The sequence below is a fragment of the Pangasianodon hypophthalmus genome, chromosome 7 (assembly GCF_027358585.1).
Source record: "Pangasianodon hypophthalmus isolate fPanHyp1 chromosome 7, fPanHyp1.pri, whole genome shotgun sequence".
NCBI classification, from domain to species: domain Eukaryota; kingdom Metazoa; phylum Chordata; class Actinopteri; order Siluriformes; family Pangasiidae; genus Pangasianodon; species Pangasianodon hypophthalmus.
In genome coordinates this window covers 23,377,950-23,394,305 of record NC_069716.1, presented here as the reverse complement: position 1 = coordinate 23,394,305, position 16,356 = coordinate 23,377,950, and the positions used below count along the sequence as shown (strand labels likewise).

General features: G+C 38.5%; 1 protein-coding gene across 2 annotated transcripts in view; it reads right to left on the bottom strand.

Moving 5' to 3' along the window:
• The window catches only part of si:ch211-269c21.2 (carbohydrate sulfotransferase 8), a 62,523-nt gene that overhangs the window by 17,745 nt on the left and 28,422 nt on the right, over nucleotides 1-16,356 (bottom strand). For both annotated transcript variants that reach the window (XM_034305850.2, XM_026917746.3), the window contains exon 2: nucleotides 12,088-12,278. In XM_034305850.2, coding sequence (XP_034161741.2) covers nucleotides 12,088-12,247 — 160 coding nt within the window. In that variant the 5' untranslated portion in view covers nucleotides 12,248-12,278. The remainder of the gene's footprint in view (nucleotides 1-12,087; nucleotides 12,279-16,356) is intronic.

Sequence of the window (16,356 nt, the reverse complement as noted above, 5' to 3'; positions counted from 1 at the left end):
AGTATGAGAATGAGAGAATGACTCATTATGACTCATGAGGTCATCACTGCCACATAACCAAGGAAGAGCTGATATAGGACACAGATTTGGGTCACACTGAGAGGAATACTGAGAGGAATACCATTTTACAAAGTCATTCATTAAGACGGATTATTCTGGGTGGGTGACATAGCAATTGTTATATTTATTTAGCATGATATCGGATTTCAAAAGTACAAAATATTTCGCTATAGGTCCTTTAATTAACCAGCTAGCTTACAGAAGCTTGTGACAGTGTTACATGCTTCTGTAACAAATAGTGTAGAGACAAAATGATCAGCTTCACAACATCTCAGCAGAGAAGGGAAGTGAGGATAGTTACAGGGAAATACAGAGAGCAGTGTTTGTAAAAGATGTTAAGCCATCGTTCACCTAGATGGATATTTTTCATCTTCTGTGAGGAGCTGTGAGCCATCATGCCACCCTCAAGATGTGTAAAGGTAAATATATGTTAAGAACTTCTCTCCTCTCTGAATAGACTAACAGATTCATAAACAGTCTCAGCTGATTTTGCTGTTACAGGGTTGCAATTTCAATTTTTCTTTGATATTTAAAGTCATGTTTAGAGAATTGAAGAATGAATAGGTCAGATGTACTAAGGTCATAAATTAATACCTAAAGGAGGTGTAATATACTAAATATGTTTGAATACAGAGCTCTGGATAAGAGACAAAACATAAGCAAAACTCTGCTTGCACACTGGCAACTGGAAAAAAATGTAAATGCAACTGACAATTTGTATTGAGACATGTAACATATTGCAGTGAGAAATCCATCTATTCCAGCTGGCCGGCTCTAGCACAGAGCAGCTGCATGCACCAAAAGGTCTGCACTTGGATGGGTTAAAATAATTAGGTGCTTGTCATGAGAAAGTGGGCTGTGGTGCAATGCTCCTTGAATGCAAGCCCTACAGTAAATTAAATCCAGAAATGCCAAGTATCCAATTTCTTACCATTGCCATTATGGCCACCCACCCATATCCATTTATCAATTTCACCCAGTGATGGCTCGCTGCAGTATATCACAGCAGTGTCTGTAAGGAATCTGTAAACAGCCTCAGCTCAAAAACCTGTAGTGAGATGGACTTCTTAACATGCATACATACACACACACACACACACACACACACGCACACAGTAGGTCTTTAGCATCAAATAGTAGGCAATAATATTTACAAGAACACATTAATGAGGAAGTTAATGTTTAAAGACCATGAAATCTTTAAGAGATGTCTGAGGTCTTGCTGTGGGTCCATCAAGTCCAAGAGAAGAATTAAACTCAGTCTGATCTATTCCAGACCTTTTTTTATTGATTCTGTCTGCAGTTAAATTTAAAGCTACTTTCCATCATGAAATCAGGAACAGAGTCTGTTAGTGCTTTCTCCCCTATTAGTCTGTTTGCCTAGTCCAAAATAGAGTGAAACTTATACTTTCGGTTTGTTTTCTTTTTTGGACATTAATAGGCACCTGGACACATTGAAACAAACAAAATGGTTTCATTGATTAGTCAGAAATATGGTGACAGAAATCACAGAAATCAACTGAGCATGTAGATCACAAAGTATATAAACAAACAGTATAAAACTTCAGGATTTTTGTGTTTTTAGGGCCAAATACACAGAAATAATTGCACTTCTGGTGCTCTAGCTCTGTCCCCTGACACTCGTTTCTCCATTTTTTGTGTTAGCTTAGCAGATTGCATGTTAAAAAAATACCAACTTGCATAGCATGTTAGATTTGGGTTGATTCAGGGTTGAACCAAGACTGAAACAGAGGTGAAACAGGGTTGAATCAGGATTTAATTAGGGTTGAATCAGGGTTGAATCAAGGTTGAATTAGGGTTGAATCAGAGTTAAATAAGAGTTAAATCAGGGTTGAATCAAGGCTGAATCAGGATTGAATCAGGGTTAAATAAGGGTTGAATCAGGGATGAATCAGGGTTAAATAAGGGTTAAACTGGGGTTGAATCAGGGATGAATCAGGGATGAATCAGGATTGAATCAGGGTTAAATAAGGGTTAAATTAGGGTTGTTCACTTTGCAGCATTCCATAGCTTCACACTGAGTGGGTAAAGACACAAGAGTTCAAATCAAATTGACTAAACTGACTAAAATATTTGTCAAAGTGCCATGTGAAACAAAGTCGTCATTCCGTCACACTAAATTATTTTAAGAATGTGATAGAAGATGAGGACATAGCTAAACAGAGCAAACGAAAAAACAAGAACATGAAATTCTGGTTTGTTCTATTTGGCATTTGTACTCGAATACACTGTGTGGATATTAAGTTCCTTTTTGGCCACATGATAAAAAACTAGGTAACAGCCATGTGTGAGCTTTTACCGTGCCTGACTCTGTTCTATAATACTAAGAAAAGCAATGTAGACATGAGTGCAAAGCACCAGTTTCTGAAAACTACCTGCAATTCCTTGATTGGCACCACATGCATCAATGACAGAAATATTTGTACATGTAGAAGTGCCTCAGTCACACAGTTAAGACAGTGTGTCAAGTCTTGTACCAAGGAGGGCAAATTTATTACAGGCTGTAGAACCATTGTGTGACTAGAATGACAAATGAAGAAAGAGTAGCTAATGGATGGATATATAATAGGACATAACATTATAATGCACCATCTTTCTTTGGAACAGCCCAAATTTATTTCAATTAGGAACATTATAGGCAGCAACAATTTTCCTCTGAATTCATTTATCCCACTGGAACATAACGTATGACATTTAAGTGACATTTACTTTAAATGACTAAGGCTTAAGATAAATGTGTGACAAATTAATTATTTAATTGGGACACTGTATCAGCGGTTTATGAAATGCACTGAAAATGTGCAGGGATTTCATCATTTTTATATGCAATATAATTTGTAACTTGGAACAAGCAGGTTGTTGAGACTTTTAGAGAAAACAGTGAGTACTGAACTGAGTTTGAACTGTGTGAGCTGTGTGTTGAAGGATGTCTTGTGTGTTGATGGTCCAGAATGCTGAAGATGGAATCAGAAAAAAAGAGACTTTCAGCATAACATGTCACTGGCTTGAGAGAAAGCTAGTGAGCGGTTGAAAGATGCCTTACTCCATCTTACCCATCACCATCCCAGAATCAGAGCTGACAGAACCTAATTTGGCATAATGTGCATTTTTGCCTCAGCTCAGATATGCATAATCATGGAAATGCAAAACTTTAGAGGATGAGAAAAATTATCATAATTTAATCGTGTTTTGGCATTTAATTACATTACACCAGTAATGTCTGAATGTCTGAAGATGATATGAATTGCTTAAGAAAGTGGTTCTCAAAGTGAAGCAAAGCAGTTTTTTTATTTTGGTAGAGTGCTGGAAATCAAACCCACAGTTACCAATCTTATATTTATTATTGAAATATTATAGATTTCAATCCAAATCCCAATAACTGAAAAACAAGTAGACTTACAAATAAAGTCAGCTTGGATGATGGAAACCTCAAGAATAAACACTTTCTATCTCCAATAAATAGGCAGGATATTACTGTACACGTTCAAATAATGAGCCTAATATCTGTATAATAATCGGAAGTGTAGAGAGGATCCATGAAATTTATTTTACAGTTAAACTGGTCCCTAGGTGTCAAAGAGAGAGGTAAGAGAGGTAAGAGTCTCAGAACCCTTGGTCTAAGAAACATCCTGCTGTCCTTTCCCACACTAAAAAAAGGAGTGTGTGGTGTATGAAGAGTAGCCGCTGGCCTCATTATGTCAGAGTCTCTGCAGTTTCCAAGACCTCTGCTCTGGGCAGCAGTGGGTGGGCAGGAGGTGGCCTTCAATAGGAATCAATTACGGCACGTGCGGTGGAAAAAACTGGACACAAAGCTATAGCCATGTCTAGAGGGAGTGTGATAACCTTGACTTGTTCCTGATGCAAGCATTTTGGCCCCATATTATACAAAGAGACAGGGTGTCTCATCATCACCCTTCTTAAAAAAACAGAAGAGCAATGATGGGCTGTGCTACGTCAGCATAATACCCTCAATGTCATGAATATATTAAGGTTCGGTGGAATATGAGGTTTCCACTGAAACATGTTTTAAATTAGGTTACCCTAGATCAAAAAAAGATAAATCGCATGCTTTGCAACATGGAATGACATTACCATGAACCTTTTAGTAAGAGGGAGGGCTGATATGGTTCGAACCGCACAAACTACAGATAAAAAGAGAAACATGGAGACTGTTGACTCAGAGTGGTCATGCCATTTGTTTTATTAACAGACAGATGCTGCCTTGGCCTTGGATTAGTTTGGTTTGAAAGATCCCCACCCACCGTTGTGTGGGTTCACAAATCCCTCTATTGCAGTAAGCTTAATTCAAAACAGGACTGTGCTTTTCTTTACAAATCCTCCAAAATCCTCCTGTCGTATATACAAGTACATACAGAGACCACCTACACACTTCTGCAGGACAAAATCACTCAGTCCATCATTTCAAGATTTTAAAGGCTTCTGTCAAAAATGCAAACCCTGCTGAATGCAAACCCCATGGCATTATAGTTAGTTTACACATTATATACAGTATAAGGGAAAAAAACACAACAGGTGTGCTGTTAGAGGAAAATATTCAAAGACAGCAAAACGTCAGTTACTGGTACCACCCCAAAGGAGATTATTTTCCAACAACGGGACTACGTAAATTGTTTTATTCCTCTTATATCACAGCAAATTACCAATGAGTGCCATTTTTATTTATTAATGAACATGAATTAATCATTTATTGCTCATTTTTAATGCTGTAGAACTTCCCATAAACAAGTCAGTTCCTGTTATCACTTACATTATAGGAGCTATAAACAATCATTCCCTCTTTTTTCTCCTTTCTAAAGTTAATAAGCAATGATTTTTAACAATAATTTTTCTTTCTTAAATAACAATTTTTTAAATTTTGTTTATTATTAGCCATAGATTATGTTGTGTTTCTGCCATACAAGTCCCTGTAAATGAGCTGTTACTATAGAAACAATAACGTATTAGAACGAGTGCATTAGCCAGCCGTACTGTCAGAGCAGAACTGCTGTTACAGAAAATTAATCAACACCTTCTGACAATGAGAATCATGCATTCAACAGAACTGTGCTATAATATATGACATCTAATTCCCTTGCAGAACTCATGCCCCTGCCCTCGTAATAAACATTAATAACATTCATTATTTTGTTCCAAGCAGTCTGTAGTAGTGCCATCCTGCAGCTATAGTGTAAAACTTCTCACTCTATTATGGCCTCAGATTTTGTATTCATGTAGATCTTGCTATGTTGTGACCCAGGCTGCCTGACCTTGAATCAAAACCTGGTGTTACACTCAAACATCTTTGTGCTGAGGCGTGCTGGAGTGTTGATTTGAATAGTGCAGTTTTTTCCACACACGTTACCTTCTTCCTCTGGGTTTGGAACCCTAGGGAGGAAAATGTAATCTACAGCTTCACACCTCAGGGTAACTGGAGGCAGAAATGCTTTGCTGTGATACAATGGATCTTGCAGGTTCGTTTTGGCTTAATTACACGTCAGTCAATATGCACTAAATAATCACCGATTTTCTGCAGCTGTCACTACAAGCCCTGTATCATATTGGATGAGAACTGGCTTTGAAATGGTAACCGATCATGTATTGATCACCAGTGCTCATCACTCAGATACAGGGCATCTAATTTAACCACTCATCAATTTACTGACTAGAATACGGTATCAGGTATGCTTTTAAACATTGTCCTTTGTGAAGTGAAGGAAGTGGACATAGGGATGAGACAGATAAGACACAGTCAATCAAATCAAAGTTTTATGTTTACAGGATATACCCAATTGATTACAATTTATAATATGAAGAAGTACAGTGATGCAATGTGAAGTTCCCCAACAAGCTACACTATACGGCCAAGAGTTTTTTGGACACCTGATCATAACACCCGTACGTGCTTTTTGAACATCTCATTCCAGATTTAGCCCCCCTTTGCTGTTATAATAACCTCCACTCTTCTGGGAAGGTTTTCCACAAGATTTTGGAACATGGCTGTGGGGGTTTGCGCATTAATGACGTCAGGCACTGATGTTGGGTGAGGAGGCCTGTTGGGTGAGGAGTTCAGTTCAACCCAAAGGTGTTCAGTGGGGTTGAGGTCAGGGCTCTGTGCGGGTAACGAGTTCTTCCACTCCAATCTTGGCCAGCCATGTCTTTATGGACCTTGTTTTGTGCACAGGGGCATTGTCATGCTGGAACATGTTTGGGCCTCTTAGTTCCAGTGAAGGGAAAGTGTAATGCTACAAAACACAAAGACATCCTATACAATTGTGTTTTTCCAACTTTGTAGCAACAGTTTGGTTAAAACCCACATATGGCTGTGATGGTCAGGTGTCAACAAACCTCTGACCATATAGAGTATGTTACATAGAATATGTATATATGAACTTGTATAAATATATTAAGTACAAATAACAATATTGTGCAAACATATTTGCATCAGGGTGATGTAGTGCAAATAAAATAGTGCAATATTTGTAGCCTGGCAAGGTGTCATAATCATCATACATAGTAAGTATATAATATATAGAATTTAACTATAAGTATTTGTATATTTATATTATACATAACTAACAGTTTGTAGAAATTAATTTGTTATTTAGGTGGCATGGTGGTGCAGTGAGTAGTGTTGTACCTTGTGTACCTCCTGAGATCCTAATCTCAGGTTACTGTCTGTGTGGAGTTTTGCTTGTTCACCCTGTATCTGCGTGGGTTTCCTCCAGGTTCTCTGGTTTCCCCCCACCTCCCAAAAACACACAGGTAGGTAGATTGTCTGTGCCAAATCGCCCCAGTGTGTCAAGGTGTGTGTGTGTTATTTATTTATTATTTATATCCTGTATTACTATTTTGCTGAGTGGATATAAATAGTTTATGTGTGTGTGTGTGTGTGTGTGTGTGTGTGTGTATATACATGGTGCTCATCCAGGATGGATTCCCGCCTTGCACCCAGTGTTCCCGGGATACCCTGTGTGACCCTGACCAGGATAAAGATAAATAAATGAATGTAGAGTTGTTATTTGCATCACTGGCATGGATCTTTTCACAGGCATAAAATTGGTTGTGCCTGTGGTTTATGCAGTGTGTAAAGTGAGCTCCACAGCAATTAAATTAGGAGGGGAGGCTGCTGGAAAAGCTTGCGATAATGTAGCTCTCTTTCTCCCACTGAGTACAATATGCTCCACGCAGACTGAACTCAGTTTAGAATTTGAGAACTCATCCTAAGAGCTGCACAAGCACTTCTGCTGAGACCAAATGATATCACTATAGACAGATAATCTCATTGTAATGATGCTGTATCTGACTGTGAGCCTCTCCTGGAGAGCTGATAAATCATTCTCTGTGTTAATTACCGAGCTCAGGGGCGTGGCACATCTGTCCCCTGCTTTACAGTAGGCACCATGGGGATCTTCTGAAAATTCAGAGTTATAATCAAATGTTCTGTGGGATGAACCTTTTTCTTTTTTTTCTTTAGTGATCTAACAGTTGGCTTTAGTTTTTAATCTATCTTTTTAGCCTTATGTAGAAATAGCACAAGTTCCAATCTCAACTTAGGGCAGATGAATGTCTTATTTCTACTTTACAAGAAAATTAATTAACTCCTTCTCGGGCAATTTCCAGTCTAGTCCTAGTAATGGAGTAAATTACTGCCAGCTGTGACATCCCTTTTAGAAGCCTAATTGAAAAACAGCATTAAACATGTAGTTCCTCTGAACAGTTCTTTCACCAAGGTACTAAAACTGTCTTTTTCTGTCGTAAATGAAAATATGCCCAATTCTGCAGGAAATGATCTGGCAACACTGCCTCTGTGGCTCTGAGCAATACGGCTAATTAACAACTAGTTTTCAGAGGTGGACAAAATCATATGCAAAACTTGCCGCCATTAAATGTCCATTAAAAGTTTTTTATATCTATACTCAGTTTTATACTGTGCAATTACAGTGGTCTTTTAAGATTATTACTTGTCACACTGTATGAGATGATCCCAATAAAATTCTGGCCTACTTCTATAACAGACTGTGCAATATCATCTTCTAGCATGCGCAATAACATAACATGCGATTTAAGTAAAAAGACTACATTCTGCTTACGTCATTAATCACATGCTGAAAATGGGGTCACATAAACAGAAACGTTCTTCAAAGGGAGCTTGAGGTAATAAGGTTATTTTTCTGTCCATTAGTTTACATTTCACCATATTTGCAGCTGTCCAATGAGTTTCACATAATTCTATGTCGTCCTCCTGCTGGTGCTGTCGTAGCAGCGATCACACTCTTAGATTTTATTAAAACTGCCAGAACATTATCACTGGCAGTCTTTGGTCATGTGAACAATTACAAGTTCTAAAATGGCGGATTTCAACTCATGTCCAATTAATTATTTTACCATAAGTGATTTTGTCTGCAATAGCAATATTGGACAAAAACTGCACAGTGTATAGCCCTAAGGCTTAAAGGAATACGTAATTAGCCGCACATTTTGCATGTGCATACGTCTGAGAAGTAGAATAGCACTCTATGTATTACCACATGTCCATTTATGCTTGTTTTGTACACAGCATGGAAGGTATTTTCCACAGAATGCAGTCTAATTACGCCTGAAAATAAGCACAAACAGCTTAATACATCTGTCCTAGTATGTTCAGGACTTTGTGTGAATATGCAGGCTTATTATATTTGTACCCATTTATTTCTTCTCTTATATGGTTGGTTATTTATGAATATGAGTCACAGCAGACACAGGTAAAACAGCCAATGCGGTAAATTAATGAATCTGAGCCCAGACGTTTTAAATGAACAGTGAGGAATATATTCTGCTGAGCATGTTTCTTTATTTTCAATCAGAGCATTTTGCGTTTCAGTCATTTCTAAAGTAAAACGCTGACACAGATGAACAGGTAAATTGCCAGTGTGTATTTGTATACAATGGTTCGATACCCAATTACTATGTTATTTCTGTAAGCCAGTATGCTGATTGATGCTTTGTGTTTTTCATATATCCTGAAAAATTGTTTTTCCTTGTTTTTTTCAATAAGAGATTTTTCTGTAGTCCATACTAAGACTGGCGAAATGTATTTCCTAGTAGATCATATCAAGTAAAAATCCAATCAGCCAATCATATGTCAGCAGCACAGTGCTTGCAATCATGCAGATACAGGTCAAGAGTTTCAGTAAATGTTCACAGAATGGGGAAAAAATGGGATCTCAGTGACTTTGAGTGTGGCATGATTGTGCCAGACAGAGGTATTTCAGAAACTGCTGATCTCCTGGTATTTTTATGCACAACAGTCTCTAGAGTTTACACAGAATGGTGTGAAAAACTAAAAACGTCTTGCTGATGACCGAGCTCAGAGGAGAATGGCTGACTGGTTTGAGCTGACAGGAAGGCTACCATAACTCAAATAACCACTCTGCTCAACTGTGGTGAGCAGAACAGCATCTCAGAATGCACAACATGAACCTTAAGTCAAATGGGCAAACAACAGCAGGAAACCAAATTGGGCTCCACACCCATCAGCTAATAACAGGAATCTGAGGCTATACTGGGCACAAATTCACCAAAACTGGACAGGCGAAGATTGGAAAAAGTCCAGGTGATGTTTTCCAATCTTCAACTGTCCAGTTTTGGTGAGTCTATGCCTACTGTCCTCAGACACACGAAAGGAAGGTCAATTCCATCTACACCAGACCCAACTGCAAACCCACAATCCATAAGTAGTCCATTACTTTCTAATATTTCAACTCTTAATGATTATTTGGTATGAAAATCTTTAGGAGGCAGCTTAAGATGGGCTACAGCTGCACTTCTACTAACGGTACAGTTGGTGCTGTTGCATTAATAACTACTAACGTATAAGAGATTGTGCTCAGCCTATGTACACTCTTTGGTTTAGTGCCACCCTTGGTTTTTTTTTTCGAAGACATGAGTGTGTTTTGACAGAATGAAAAAAATTCTGAGCAATATACACTCATTTATACTGTTCATAGGAATCTCATAGATATGTCTGATATGTTTTTATCTGCATTATCTGCTTCTGATAACCCTACGCAAGGCTAATACTCTCTATTGTAGTATATGTCTACTAGTACATGTATACTATATCGACTTTGTATGTTGATGTATGTGTATCGACTTTGGCTCAAACACACAGGCTACACGTATATGTTAAGGAGGTGGCATTATTAGCGCCCCGTGTTTTTCTACACAATTCTATAGGTGTTGCAAGAACATATTTGTCATATCACATGTACAGTACTGATATAAGGCACTCTGATCAGAATAATATACACACAATGCTCTTAAAGGCAAGGTAACAAAAACAGTCTACTTCGTATAAAGACATAAAGAGAGGTCGTGTAAAAATAAAATGTGGATGTTTTCGTTGCATAAAAGTGTATAAACAATTAACTGGACTTTATGGTCACAGTTTATAACTGGACAAAAAAATAAAATGCAAGAAAAGTTCATAGTAAAAATTTAGACACAAAACTGAACCAGGAAAAGCTTAAATGATTAAAGAACTTTGACAACAAGAGCAAAAATAGCATAAAAACAGATTTTACTCATTAGTACAGCACTGCTGATCTGCTACCCGTCACACTGTCAAAGCCATTTTGAAAATGATCACATGTCTGTTTATTCGTTCATTGCAGCTTATATAACCTACATAGCAACTTATAACTGTGATTACGGTTTACGTTAATATCCGTGGCCCATCTACGATCAGGCTTTATGATTTGTTGAAACAAACCCAGAACATTCCTGTGATCATGGAAGCATTGATCCCTGGAAGAACAACTTGAAACTATAGACAAGAAGAAACCACACAGATGGAGGAGAAGCCCTCTGGACATTATTGAGTTGTTTCTTTAGTTCCCTTCCACTGAGTGCTTACACAGGTTCAGTCAATAGTAATTGATTTGATTCTCTCATCACTGGTCTAGCTATTCTCTAATAGTCAGAACAATGGTTCATGATTTAATTATTTGCAGCTACTTTTACCATTCATACAAATTTAAGTTGCCATTTTCGAGTAAAGAAATGCTGTAATATTGCGCTTTATATAAGACTTTCCAGCAATCCTGTTAGATTTCCTGGCTTACAGGATGCCGTGGGTGCTGTGAATGATGGTGGTAGGTGTTGTGAATCTTATAACAGCATAGCATGGAATGTTAAATTGTGTCTGTGAAATCCTGCAGATTTCAATTCAGCTTTAAGACATTTATTTGGACTGGGCTGATAATTGGAAGGTTCAAGATGACAGGAAGGCTATGGTAAAAACCTTAATAACCAAATAACCACTCTTTACAACTGTGGTAAGCAGAAAAGCATCTCAGAATGCACAACACGTCAAACTTATGAGCTACAAGAGCAGAAGAGCACCTTAAATGTTTTTTTTTCCCTTTGGCTTTTTGAAAGCAAAACAGTAAGCCAGCATAAACTGTGTTACTTTTTGTAAAGCCTTGTAATGACCTATATTTTTGACAATAAGATAGAGAGATAGGGGACAAAGAAAAGACATCCTTACATAACAATCCACATGTGCATGGCTCCCATGTGTAGCTCGAAATTAGTGTAATATTATTTTCTCATAACGCTCCACTCGCAGTTACTGCTTGCTCAGTGTGAAAATGTTGAAAACCGAGCTCGTATCTGCTACTTCTAATGGCTCAGCAGGGAAGACGTAGTGTAATATAGCCCACTAGACATGCTGTAGCATGATACACGCTGCTGCCTCTATCAGCCTAAACATTAGGTTGATAGAGATGTTACTAAACATGTTACTATAAGCTCTGACACTACGCAGGATGGCGCTATGGATTTAGTTCTATTTAATTTAATTATTAGGGACCATTTTGCAAAAAGAAGCATATGGTGTTGCTGCACTGGGAGTCACCTGTGCAATAAGCAGTGATGTGAAACTCATTAGTTAGAGAGGCAAAGCAAGAAAATGACATTCTGCTTAGAATAGCATATGAAGTAACACTCAGTGAAGGTTGGACAAACCTGGAGCCTGTTCATGGAGGGTTTCTGTGAGGTACTGTAAATGCAGCAGGAGCAGCAAACCTCCGGCGCTGAACAGCAGCAGGAACAAGAAGATGTACGGCAACCTCATGGTGGCCAGGCGCAGACACCTCCTGCCTCCGTCTATTACCTTACAGTCCATGGCCTACTGAGTATGGCCCTAAGCCTGGAGCCTACAAACACACACACCAACACAAACACACATAATGCTTTTCTTCAGACAAAAGCAATGGCATTTACAATTCAAAACTTTACAGAAGAGGTGCTCAGCATGGCACACCTAATCTACACATGGTATAATGGATTAGCATTTACCGCTACTCTCAGGCCATGTAAATAAGTACTCGCTAACATAAATAATCTCCAAGAAAATTCTTATTAAGGGTCCACAAAACAATGTATTCTCTAAATAGAGAGGCTCCTTATAAAAATAGAAATGGAGCAATATTTTGCCAGCCTCTTCTCATTTGTTTCTGTCCCTATGCCCCAGGCTCACAAACGCTAAAATGATGAGCTGGCATAAACAATGTAACCGATTAATCGTATCCATCATGGACTTATAGGTAAGCATTTGGCACAGAAATATGTCCCCATACTGGGGATGTAACAGAATACAAATACATTATTTCAACTGAAAAGATAATGTGAATACAAATAAAGATATGAATATTACTTGCAGTATTTTTTTTTTTTTTTAGCTTGTCAGAAAGTTTCTCAGAGCATCTGGTTGAGACTACAGTGTGCGGCAGGGCTGGAATCCCACAAGACACAACAGAAATGTTGTGTGAGAGGCAGATTTTTACTTTCATACTTTCATACTTCATACTCGCTAAGGGCATTAACATGAAACTCACGGGACAGAGAAAACATTCATTTACGAATAGGGGGCACATTATTCTTTTTTCTTTAATGTATATCACTAATGGTTTACTCCAGTAGCCTTACACTGCTTTCCTGAGCTCCAAAATAAAACTATAATTCTATCATAGTTCGTACAAACTAGTGTGAAATTCACAAGAGAAATATGAAGCTGCCACTCCATAACTCATGAAGTCCATACTCTTTGTACAGGGCAGCTAATCTCTCCTGAGTCTCCAAAAAAAAATCATTTAGTTAATTTTCAAAATATGAACTTGCTCGTGTTCATTGTTCATATTCATTGCATGTGTTTTGCATAATTTTTAAAAGAATATCTGCCATCATTATTAAAAAAATATCTTCCCAGAAAATCATATGGTCATTATAACATAAAATAACATAAAATCCTGTGGGAGATGGAGGCATGGTTTAGCAGGAGTCTGCAGCAGGTGTATGGGGGAGTGAACAAATAAAAATAATACATCTGTCTCTCATTTGTGTAAATGCATATTTAACATGCTGTTTCTCTCTGTCTCTGTCTTGCTCACTGAGTGAGTGAGAGAGACAGTGACAGAGAGAAACAGCATGTTAAATATGCATTTAGGTGTGTATGTGTGTGAGTGGCAACAGAGCTGAACTGAACTGAACCGAGCCACTGGAAAGCAGCTGATTTTCTGTGTGTGAGACAGTGGAGCTGAACTGAACTGAACCGAGCCACTGGAAAGCAGCTGATTTTCTGTGTGTGTGACAGTGGAGCTGAACTGAACTGAACCGTACCGAGCCAAGCCACTGGAAAGCAGCTGATTTTCTGTGTGTGTGACAGTGGAGCTGAACTGAACTGAACCGAACCGAGCCAAGCCACTGGAAAGCAGCTGATTTTCTATGTTTGTGACAGTGGAACTGAACTGAACCGAACCGAGCCAAGCCACTGGAAAGCAGCTGATTTTCTGTGTGTGTGAGAGTGGAGCTGAACTGAACCGAACCGTGCCACTGAAAAGCAGCTGATTTTCTGTGTGTGTGACAGTGGAGTTGAACTGAACCAAACCGAATCGAGCCACTGCAAAGCAGCTGATTTTCTGTGTGTGTGACAGTGGAGTTGAACTGAACCAAACCGAATCGAGCCACTGCAAAGCAGCTGATTTTCTGTGTGTGTGACAGTGGAACTGAACTGAACCGAGCCACTGCAAAGCCAATGGAAAGCTGCTGATTTTCTGTTTGATTTCTTGTGTTTTTTGCCCTTTTTTCCCGTTCAGGGGCATGGACATAAAAAATAAACACTTCCTAGTCATCGCACCCTGAGTCTGCTGTGTCCTTGAGTTTCACAGACCCTATTTTGATTAGCAGTAACACTGTGTTCCAGCTTCATAGTAGTGTCGAGTGAACTTTTCTGATCTTTCTGGAATGTAACATAATAAAATATTTCTTTGCATTTTCTCCCTAATTTGGGTCTACAAGCCAAATCATAGGACAGCTACCAACCAGGGAGGGTGAAGTCTAACATGTGCCACCTCCTAGATCCATGAAACCAGCCAAAGGCATCTTTTCAATGAAATGCTGCTCTGATATCCACCTTCTTCCACATACACGAGCTTCCGCCTATAATTAGCTAGTGTCATTGTAATTGACAGAGGAGAGTGTAATGCCATCCATTCCATTTAGAGAGCTCAACCAATTGGAGAGCTCGACCTCTTGGACTCCTGGCCACAGATAGCTGTGGCATCTTCAGGATTTGCAATCTCCAGACAATAGGGCAACTGCTTTTCTGTTGTGCCAGTTGGAAGCCCCAGATGGCTGTTGTTATCAACTATAAACAACAGTTCCTTCATTTGGGAAAGACATCATTGTTTCAAAGGATAGCTTGTTTCCTAGCTCCCTTAGTTACACAAGAAAGCTTTCCAGAAGTCTGGAGAACAATTATGCACCAAAGTGAAGCAGCTGATGTACTGTACAAGTATAAGAGTTGAATACAGTTATGTTCTGCAAATTGCTATTTGTTGTTATCATTTGTGAATGAAAAAAATTACTTCTTATTCCCAGCAGCCCTGGATTGACCCTGAAAGCATAGTGGCCCTGAAAGCATAGTGGTAGAGTTCATTTAAAAAGCTTAGACCATAGAGTCTAGACCATGTGTATTACCAGCTTAACTCCAAATCAGATATTGCTAGAAATATTTTGAGCACTAAATCAATAAAGATACAGATAAAAGCATTGGGTTACAGCCCTAGTACAAATGAGCAGCGTATTACAATGATGAGTGCTAATTTCTTAAGGTCACAAAAACAATGCCTTTAGTATTTCAAATATTGCAAAAAGGGGTTTTCATTTGGCAGATCTCCTTATCCAAATTAACTTACAATTGAGCTGCACAGAGGGCTAAGTGGACCAGAATTTAAACTCTCAATCTTCAAAACAGAAGTCCAGCGCTCTAACCTCTGCACCACCACTGTTTTTTCCACAAAGAGTTTTCTGTACAATGCTTTTCAAACTAGTCCAGATTTCCCTTTTAGCTTTTCCTGTACTTGCTTAATGTCATTTGAAGCCAAGTCAATTACACAACCAGACCTCTGTAATAGGTGCAATTATTCAGACTGTGCGCAGTTTTTCTTTCTCAGGTTTGGCATTTAGAATACAATAAGGGTGTGTTTTGATTGATAACAGGGCTGCTATGTTGTACACTTTTGGCAGACGTGCTACAGTAGTAAAGATGAGGATGTCTTCACCAAGTGTTGTGTTTGTGACAATGAAAGATCCGCAGATTCCATGAATGCTAGTTGTTCTTTTCGAGGTATGCACAGGGGTTTGTATGCTGTGATCGTGTCAGATTTATAATGGTGGCTCTTGAAGAATTCATTTCTAATTCATGGCGGGCGTTATCCTTTTCATATGGTGCTCGGGTGTAAATAAGCGCTTCAGTAGGTTTACAAACAGGATTTTCTGTCATAATATAAGGAAATTATGAATGCTTTATATTCAATGTAGTCTTTTTTAGTGATGCTTTAGTGTTATTGGTAACACTGTGTCATAAGGACAATGTCATACACAACATGACATGGATGTCATACTTTGTCATTAGTTGTAATGACAGGTTTATGCAGTCATGTTACTATTACACATAACTGTCATGAGAGTCGTGACACGATGAATGATGTTGTGTTAGTTTTTGCTAAGCATGCTCTGTTTTATGACAGATGTTATGGCATTCTTCCTTAACAAATTATAGCATTTGGCATAATGACATCGTACTGTAATTTCTCATAACAAGTCAGGACTTCTATCATGCTAACTCTATGGCAGCATCATAAATGGCTTATCATGACATTTGTCCACACCTATATGTTAACGAAGTGGTCGAAAAGATAAAAAAAAAAGAGGAAAAAAAACAGAAAACAGAAC